The sequence below is a fragment of the Empidonax traillii genome, unplaced genomic scaffold, assembly GCF_003031625.1.
Source record: "Empidonax traillii isolate 1590-97213 ecotype Southwest subspecies unplaced genomic scaffold, ASM303162v1 scaffold6:size4315531, whole genome shotgun sequence".
Taxonomy (NCBI): domain Eukaryota; kingdom Metazoa; phylum Chordata; class Aves; order Passeriformes; family Tyrannidae; genus Empidonax; species Empidonax traillii.
In genome coordinates this window covers 2,106,614-2,116,690 of record NW_020955199.1, presented here as the reverse complement: position 1 = coordinate 2,116,690, position 10,077 = coordinate 2,106,614, and the positions used below count along the sequence as shown (strand labels likewise).

The 10,077-nt window shown below is 47.3% G+C and overlaps 1 protein-coding gene across 1 annotated transcript; it reads left to right on the top strand.

Annotated features, from left to right (window-relative positions):
* Window positions 1-745: 745 nt before the first annotated feature.
* On the top strand, window positions 746-4,698 carry GAS1 (growth arrest specific 1). Its single transcript, XM_027880775.1, has one exon. The coding sequence runs from the start codon at window positions 2,075-2,077 to the stop codon at window positions 3,047-3,049; it is 975 nt and encodes a 324-aa protein (XP_027736576.1). The 5' UTR covers window positions 746-2,074; the 3' UTR covers window positions 3,050-4,698.
* The last annotated feature ends 5,379 nt before the right edge of the window (window positions 4,699-10,077 follow it).

The following is a 10,077-nucleotide window of genomic DNA, read 5'->3' as shown; positions in this document are numbered from 1 at the left end:
CCAAAATCCCCGAGTTTCTGGAAAATAGATTTTGTCCTGATTTTTGTGACAGATGGAGTTGATAGTCTCAGGATGAAAAAAAGCGCCAGTTTTGACAGGCAGCAGATACCGATGCCCCTTGTGGTTGGAGACGATGTTGCTCTGGAATTAAGGTAGCGCTGAAACCAAAGGCAATGGGGTAAATGCACCACTATTTACTTTGCTATGCTCCTCTCGTTGTGCCTTAATATTTTTATATCTACTTCCTTGTAAGCAAAGCAAAGAGAACGGAGGACTTCACCAGGTATTTCGCTTTCACTGAAAACTCTCTAACAGATTTTGAAAAACTTGTTACTAGTTGGCAGATAAAGTATCAAAGAACCACACCGAGATCTACTGTGTTTCTGTCAAGAGGCACTCTTGTTAAGTTAGTGTCTTAAACGCACAAAAACCTGAATGAGTTTAAGATCGATGGGGTATGTGGCAAGGGGAAAGTTACAATACTGAAAGCACAGCAATGAAGTACTTACACGGTCGCAGTCCACCACTAGTAGAGTTAGCTTTGCTCTCCCTGAATGTACTAGCACACTGAAACCAGGAGATCTGTCTCTTATTTCAGAGAACAAACTCGGTCCCATTTTGAGCCTGATCCTCCCTACCTTCCTGGAAGCGGCTCTGCTCTGACCTGAATCACTGGGAAGTTTGGGTACACGCGTCATCCAGGCTAGATACTTTTTTTTTTTTTTTTTTTTTTTTAATCCCCCTCGTTGTAAGGAGCAGGACCAGTGTCAGAGCAACGTCCCCGCAAGGGCAGCAGGGAGAGCTCCGCCGCCCGTCGCCGGCGCGGTGCTGCCGAGCACCCCGCGGAGCCGCCGCGGCCCGGGCAGCCCCCGGGCACCGGCCCGCCCGCTGCCGCCGAGCGCCTCTCGCCCGGCCGCCGCGCCGCCTTAACGGGAGGAGGGGCTCCTCGGGGGGCTGTCACTCTCCTTAAGCCTTTCCTTTCAAGCTTTGAATGTGAGCTGCCCTCCAGCCCCCCTCTCTCCTTCCCTCCCTCCAGCACATCGTAAAGAGAAGGAGGGGGGAAAGAAAAAGGTTTCAACAACAGGCTGGGCCAATGGTAAGTGGCGAGGCAGGGAAAGGGGGCCGAGCGAAGGGAGAAAAAAGTGGAGAAAGAGAGAAAGAGAGCGAGAGAGCGCAGGCTGGGGGGGATGTGTAAAAGAAGAAGCGTTGCTAATTTTTTTTGTTTGTTTGCTTTTCCATGCATGCATAATGGAGCCTAATCAGAGCACGTTGCTGCTGCTCGGAGGGCACTTTTGTATTTAAAGCCTTGCAAAGAAAAAAAGATCCACAGACGGATCCGCAGAGCAGCTTGCAGGGCTTGTTGACAACAGAAGCAGCATCAGTCGTCCAGACAGAAAGAAACCGCGAAGGCTGCCTCTTCTCCTTTCCCCGTATTCTCGTCTTGCTAGCGGGGAGAGACGTTTCTTCTCCTCGCCACCCTAAAGCGCGACCAGTACCGTGAGGGAGCGAGCGGAACCGGGACTGTGAATGGGATCGGAGCGGCTGGCATGTGCAGAGATGCTGCGAGCGGAGAGTTAAAAGCTCCCGAGGAGGCAGCAGCAGCTGGGCATTTATTTTGTGGAGGAAAAAAAAAAATAATGAGACGGAACTGCATGAAGAGCAGGACAGCACTATGAGCTCTCCCGGCGCAGCCTGCGATTCCCCGAGTGCACTCCGGATCCGCTGGCGTCCGAGCCCCTCTTTGCACTGACTACCCCCGCACCTCTCCGGGCGCCTCCGCCGCCGCCTCGCTAAGCCGGGAGCAGCGGGAGGCCGGCAGAGGACGGCCCCGGGTGCCTGCCTCGTACCACGACCCCCACGGCTTCAGCTCCCGGGGGCTGGAGGGCCCGGGGTCCGGCGTGCATGGATTGATGCGAGGAGACCTCATGCACACGGCCGGCGGGAGTTTTGGAAACTTTTCCACGGGCTGCAACTCCTTCTTCTCCTCCTCTTCCTCCTCCTCCTCCTCTTTCTCCTCGTCAACTAGCGCCTCTTCTCCGCTCGCCCGCGGCTGCAGCCGCCACCCCCGTCCGCAATGGTGGCCCGCTCGCCCGCTCGGCACGGAGGCGGCGGGCGGCCCTGGCCGCGGGCGGCCGTCTGGCTGTGGCTGGCGGCGGCGCTGGGCGCAGTGTGGCCGCCGCGGGGCTCGCTGGTGCAGGGCCGGCGGCTGATCTGCTGGCAGGCGGTGCTGCAGTGTCAGGGGGAGCCCGAGTGCAGCTACGCGTACAACCAGTACGCCGAGGCGTGCGCCCCGGTGCTCCTGCAGCAGCAGCCGGCGGCGGGCGGCGGGGACGGCCCGGCGGGCGCTGCAGGCGCAGCCGCCCCCTCCAGGCGGCGGTGCCCCAGCCACTGCATCGCGGCGCTCATCCAGCTCAACCACACCCGGCGCGGCCCGGCGCTGGAGGACTGCGACTGCGCGCAGGACGAGAACTGCCGCGCCACCAAGCGCGCCATCGAGCCCTGCTTGCCCCGCACCAGCAGCCCCGCGGGCGGTGGCCCCGGCGGGTCCGGCCCCGGCGGCCCCGGCGTCATGGGCTGCACGGAGGCTCGGCGGCGCTGCGACTGGGACAGCCGCTGCAGCCTGGCGCTGAACCGCTACATGACCTACTGCGGGAAGCTGTTCAACGGGCTGCGCTGCACGCCCGAGTGCCGCGCTGTCATCGAGGACATGCTGGCCGTGCCCAAGGCCGTGCTGCTCAACGACTGCGTCTGCGACGGGCTGGAGAGGCCCATCTGCGAGTCGGTCAAGGAGAACATGGCCCGCCTCTGCTTCGGCGCCGACATGGGCGGCAACGGCGCGGGCAGCAGCGGCGGCTCGGACGGCGGCCTGGAGGAGTACTACGACGAGGACTACGAGGAGGAGCCGAGCCAGAAGGGGAGGGACGACGCGGAGGACAATGCCGGCGCCGATCCCAGCTTCCCAGTGCAGGCGGATAGCGCTGGCCGGCCTGCCGCGGCTGCCGCGGCGCTGCTCGCCTCCGTCTTGCTGCCCCTGCTGCCGCGGCTCTAGTATCCCTCCTCCCCATATCCCTCCCTGCCTCCCTCTATTACTGCCTCTCTCCACCACTGCCTCCCTCCCTCCTACTGCCGGGCTGGGCCGGGCCAGGCCCCCTGTGCCGAGCCGCCGCGGGCCTCCAGTCGAGTGCTCCCGCGGCGGCCGGGGATCCGGCCGGCGGGGCCCCTCGGCGCGGAGCGGCTTTAAACGTTCCGGCCGTGGATCCCCCGACCCATCGCCCCGGCGCCCCGTCCCCCCTTGTTTCCCCCTGTGCCCCCGCTCTTGCCCGCCGCCCCCCCTTGCCCCGGCCCGGCCCTGCAAGTCGGTGGCTGGAGCGGTGGCCCTAGCGCAGGGGCCGCTCGTGTTTCGGGTGTTGGTCTCTCTCGAGTGTGCACTATGCAATTGCTGCCACCCTGCCTTCGTGTTACCAGCGAGCGGAGCGGCTGACAGACTGCGAGTGAGGCCGCCAGCTGCCCCCCGGTACAAACCGGGAGTCACAGCACGCTGGTAGTGAGGGTCTTTAAAGAGTTTTGACATGAAGGTTAGTAAGAGGAGAGCAACCCAAACTTGCTGCCAAAGCGTTGCCGTACTGGTTTAGTCAGCAACTTGATTATCAGTCGCCGCGTCTCACTCTTCGTGATGCCGTGGTGCCTGAAAGGGGGTTACGCCGCATCTGCCGTTAATTAAATTTAGGGAAATAGAAAACTGAATAAATTCGGTGGTTTACAGCACTCACTCTTGCACACACATCTTCCCTGTAACAAAAGCGTGCCAGCAGCCGTCTCTTCCTCTGTAACCTATCGACATTAAAAAAATATTTTTTTTTCAGAGTTGTTGGCTATACTGAACAATGCAACTTTTGTTTTAAAAGAGCTCTGCACTGCCATCTTTGAAAGACACTTTTTAAGTCGAGAACATGTGTGTACAAATATCCTGAAAAGTTTTATTGCCTCGTCATATCAGGGTGCTGACCTCTGGTAAATCTTATATAAAAAAGTATTTAAAACTGGGATTTGTTACCAGTCGCTCTTCACTGTATATAGAATTCTATAAATTGTATGCTTTGGGGATAATTTATTTAAAAAAAATAATAAAAAGTTTTAATTTCACATCCTATTTGCCAGATAGCTGCATTTGCTACTCGTTTCTGGAAAGGTACAGATTTCGTTTTATGTTTAAAGGGATACCAGCAACACTGATTGAGTGAAGTATTCTCTAGAACATCAAATGTACAGTGTATTTTACAGATTGAAAATTAACTTTCTTATTTGGAGAGACTTTATGAACGTGCTAGAATTGTATGAACACATTTCTGAGCTGCCTTAAACCTTGTATTTTTTATAGGAGGCATAAAAAAGGCCTGTGTTTTAAATATGTATGGCTTTTTGTATTTTCTAAACATGTACATTAGTAAAGAAAGAGCTTTAAATAATGGATGCGGTTAAATTGTTTTCCAGGGACACTTGAACTCTCAGAACCCGAGTTTGGGGGGGGATGGGAGGAGGCGGGAATTGAACCACAGAATAACAAACCAAAAAACACTCAACAAACAAAAATCTCTGTTTGCCTGTAATACCTTACATGGATGTAAATTACTGCTATTCTTACTTTAATGAATAATTACATGCAAAAAGTAAATACAGCTTTGAAAGTACTACTTTAAATGAGTTGTTCATTTTATAATGTGTTGGCATGGTAACTGGCCAGTGCTAGAAAAGAGTAAAGCAATTCAAAGACAGTGCTCCTGTATGTATGTATGCACCGCGCTTTCTTCGTGGAGGCACGTTGCTCTCACTGACGCATGTAGAAATGCTCCTAGGCGTGCAAACAAGTGGTGAGAAATACATCACACAGAGGTGGCAAGCGTTTCGAACAAGGCTTCTCTTGGGGCAGGCAGGGGCACAGGCATCAAGGCGGCTGCAACAAAACGCAAAGTTTACCATTCAGCCTGCCTTCTCCAACAAGGAAGAATGCAAAAGTAAACACACTGAAGGGATCAGCAATTACTAGATCTTGTAATACTGTTCTTAGGAGTTGCTTTGCATCGTGCTGAAGCCTGGTTTGCTGCCAGAGCTACTGATCTACACTCAAACACCCTTAGATAAATAATTACACTCTTAAGCTGTGTCGAGTGCTGATACACTTGACCTTGTAAATAGAAATGTTTGCAGTAGGAATAAACTCCAGCATTGGAAAATCTTTTAAACATTAACACAAAAGAGAGAGCTCAATCCTCTGGGGATTTGAGTTTGGACTGTCAAGCTAGGCACTCACAAAAAAGGAAAAAAAAAAAAAGGCAGGGGGGAAAAGTTTATTTATCTTTTATTGATGGTGTTTATTTAAAGCTTTTCGTTTTAAAGGCTGTAATTGGAAGGCAAGTCAGAAGTTTAAAAGGTACCACAAATAAACTTTGACTGAGGGGGCGACAGATTAGCAAGATAGTGTCTTTTTCATCTTACCAGATCTTGACAGAGCGCAAATCCACATCTGTCTGTTGTATAAATCAACAAAATAAGAAATCCCTGCTTCTGGATTAGTTATTTCAATGACAGATTATTTTATTATTTCTTCAGGGTGTGAATTTGATTATGTTGCCCAGCAATAAATGCGCACAAGCACACGTGCGCACGCATTAACCAACCCCAAATAGTTGAGATACCTAACGAGTGTGCGAGTAGGGTGCGCGGCTGTGATCTGAAGTTTGTTTTTAAAGTCATCTGAATGGTTGAGTAAGCTTATTGTTAAAACAAGGCTGGAAATGGTTTCTTCAGGAGGACAGAGTAGTTGGGTGAGACTTGTAAATAGAGTCAGCTTTCTATACAAAGTGCTGAGTTCACAAATGGGTGGGGATGATCTTAAATACTTCTTCAGAAGATGACCAGAAACATATTTTCAGTTTGTCAACAGCATCTGCAAGGACTATTTAACTCGTTGTTGATGAAAAATTAAGTCCAGCTAAAAACCTTTATTTTTCTTCAGTTAGGAGTAAAGACATTAGCACTAGAAAAGGACAGATAATTAACTGCTACAATAAACTCAAGACTTGATTTTACAGGCTTCTGTCAGAATCATCTGCCTGGAATAAATCAACACTGAGCACCACTAGGCAGGGACGACTCATCTGTGTGCTTCCTACTCCACAGAAAGTGGATTGTTTTAATTTAAATAATTGTACAATAAATACAGCTGAACTAATTCTGTCCTGTGAGCTCCTCTCCATAAGGAAATAACTCTGTGGGTTTTATTGTGTTGCCGAAGTAAGCACAATTTCCAGGAGAAACGGCTGCCTGTGTTGGTATGTGTCCCAGCCAAAAAGTCTGTGCAGATGCTAATGTCCGTCAAATCCGTATGTCTATTGCTTGATATTTATACAAATGGAAATTCTTGAAATAGCAAGTAGCAAGGACAGATTTAAGCAAGGAAAAGACTTCACATTCCCTGTCACAGGGAGATTTTCCACTGGAAGGGAAGTTCTCTTCTTTGTTTGGGTATAGGATAGCGCTCTGCGCTGAGGTCCTGCCCAGCCTATCTCTTCCAGGGGGAGAAGGAACTTTCCATCATTTCATGTAAAATAATCCAGTAGGTTCTGCTCCCTTTTCATTCCCAGTTACCAGGTTTGAATTCTTGGTGACAGTTTATTTGTCTTTGCAGGCACTTCAGTGACAAATGTTTAAGGGAGTGTGGGACAATGGTGGAGAACAAGGAGGCAGTTCATTGAACTGACAGTGACCATACAGTAAATAGAGGGAGATTCAAGCTTCATTGATCACCCAAGCACACAGCAAAGCTTTTGTATGCAATCACAATGGACATAACATAAGGTCTCTGTTTATTTTTAACAATATACACCAATGTATACAGACAGCCATACATAACTTTAAAATTGTTATGAAATGAAGCCTTAACAATGGCCATAAGCAAAGCTCTGGTTTGGCCAAGTCTTTTCATGGTCACACTGGAAGGCATGATGGATTTTAGTTACAATCTCCTCTCCACTTCTCCTAAGAGCTTTTGGTGTACCAGATCTCCCACTGCAGGCATGCATCGCAGGACACATCTCAGATAGGGCTGCAAAGGTGGTGGCAGATAGCTTTGCAGGTGCAGAACAAGACATTCCATCTCAATGCAATGCAAAACCAGTACTTGCTTTTTTGGTTTGTTTTTTCTTTTGAACGCTGTTTTTCCTTTGGAAGGTGAGGGGTGCTTCAAATGCACATATAAAAAGCAGTGAGACACAAAATCATCACCACCTTAGTAGTGGAAAATGCTTCTTGAGTGACTGACTTGCATTGCATCTTCAAATGTCCCTGAAAAAAAATTCAGACCTTCGAGTGATTTTGTTCCTGTCCCCAGTAATAGCATCACACTTTGCCACACTGGCTGTGGTAACATACCCATTTCAAGTCTTCAGGAGAAGTAGGGTAGTCATGCAACAGAACACATTTTCAAATAGGAAGAGCAGTGCTTCTCTGTGAGATTTCATGTCTGTGATACAGATTTGTAAGAAGTAAAGCCGAAAGTTACTGTATTTTACTGGAGATATTGGCTGTGGTAGACAGTTGAAAAGGTTCACATTGACTGAATGACATAAGTAATGTGCTATTAGCATAAATACTTTCTAAGACATCCATTTAATCAATTTCTTAAATAACAGAATGATCTACTACAAAATAGTGGACTGTATACACTATATTTTGGCACAAAGATGGTCATTCTCCCACTAGTAACCAGGGGCTCTAAATAAATGATTTCAACAATGTTTTATTAAAGGAGGACAAGAGCCCTCGAGCTGCATTAATCGGGGAGAAGTCGAGTGGCACTTTTGTTATGGAAATGTTAAACACATAATAGTTCAGGCAAACAATGTGGAGCCACTTCATTCTCTCAGCCATTCTGACACCTCTTAAAGAGGAACTGCAGGGAAGGATGTGGGAAAGATTTGCTTTCTGAGGAAGCTTTCAGCTAATATTTGGGATATTTACCTCCAAAATTCAGCCAGCACAAGTGTAACTGAGGGGCATAAAAATAAAACAATAACTAAGGATGATTTATGCAGCTACTGCTGGTAGAGTTTGGTGCTTAAAATCAAAATAGTAATTGACAAACCTCTCTTTTCTTTAGAGTTTCTTTTTAAAATGAATTTGTTATGAGTCAAGTGGATAATAGTATAAGCTGAATGTGCATGAAGAGAGATTTTTGTTGACATGCAGTGATACAGAATTACTACTCTATCTTGGACATATCTCAGTAAGGGGAAAGAGAAACATCCCAGAGTAAGGAAATACATGGACTGAGGTTTAGTAGGATGGGTTATGAGATGAAGTGTGATGTGTAGTCAACCTAGAAATACATGGATAAAGTGATACAGAGTGAAGACATGCCTATGTAAAGAGGGTATCACTTTCAAAAGTGGTATCTTGAGAAGGTGAGAGAAAGAAAGGGTAAGGAAAGGAGATGCCCATTGTGTAGAGAAGGTTTGGAGAATGAATAAACAGTGTACTTGCTAATAAGGAGAACGAAGATGCAAAAAAAAAATCAAGAAGTTAGCTGAGACACAGATTAAAAATAACAGTGGGCAACATGGAATGGTAACTGGTTTTAATGATGGCAGAGCCAGAAAATAGGAATAATGTGGAAGATGAATATTCAGCTTTGGAAAGGATTTTTTTTTTCCTGTCTCTGTAAGCTGGAGATGAAAGCTATCATCCCCGTGTTCTTGGTGTTCATGACCTTACACCTTAACCACTGTGTCCAGTTTTGAGATAATTCCTCTCTCAAGGTAAGGAAGGATATTGAAAACTTGGGGACCTGATGGAAGACTGCCATAATGGCTAGAGTTTTTGACCAACATGGAAAAGATGAGGGACCTGAACTTTACTCCAGCTGAGAAGAGGCTACCAGAAACCTAATGGTAGCCTATAGCCATAGGAATGGACTTTTGTAAAAGACTGCAGGGCCAGACTCTTTTTGGTATTTCTAGGAAGAAGGTATGACAAGGTGTAGCAGGCACAAACTGCAGCCGGTAAATTCAGACTAAGCATTAGGAAGAACTTGGCCAGGAGGTGAAGGAGGTAGTACAGCACCAAGACAGGATTCCTAGAGAGACTCTGTCACCTCCATTGTTAGAGGTTTTCGAGACTTGGCTAGCAAGAGTTACTGCTGACTTCATCTAGTGTTGGCTGTAATACAGCTTCTGGGAAAAGTTGGGAGTAGATGATCTCTGGAGGAACCATTAAATAACTTTACATTATTCCGTGATTGTAATGGTGATCTGATGATGGGGCATCCAGAAGGGTCTTTGGGTAGATAGAGAGTGACGGGAACACATATGGCATATTTCAATGGAGATGGTGATGTATGGAGATTGAGAGGACATGGCTGTTACACATGCCTACAAGGCCAGAGAAGGTGGAAACAACTGAGAAGAAGTCAATGGAAATTTAGGAAGAGAGTGGAGACAAAAAACGGAATTTAGTCCAGGACCTGGAGAAAAGAGGGAGAGAAGAACTATAACACAAGGGAAATAGTGATACGTAAGGGAATATAACAAGGAAAATGAAAGTGTCTGGCAGAAACATTTATAAATTGGAAAATGGACAGTTTGATTGGAAAAGGATAAGTCTGGGAAAAGAATTTAGAGGAAACTGGGAGTGCAAAAGAGACCTTTCTTTCCTTTGCCGGAGACAAATGCTTGTTTATAAACATGTCCTTAGCACTTGTCACAACAGTATCTTGCTGCCTCAAAACAATAGAAATAAAAGACAACTGGATCTTCTCCCTTGTGCATATGTCTACATGTAAATATAGACAATGCAGATACAATACTGTATTTTTAATGTAGTACTATCTGGAGATTACAGTGCTCTGTGTAGTCACAAAGCACACCTTAATGAAATAAATTTCGCTTGCTAGATGTCAACTATCAATACAAAATTGAGCCTTACCTGTTTATAATGTCTTATACTAAAATAATGCAATCACTTGCTACTTTATGGTGTGAGTGTATATTTGGTTTGCTTACTTTTAATTGTTTAAAAAATATA

Bases quoted from the DNA above. Each gene is read 5' to 3' on its own strand.
- GAS1 (XM_027880775.1), top strand. From the start codon at position 2,075: ATGGTGGCCCGCTCGCCCGCTCGGCACGGAGGCGGCGGGCGGCCCTGG.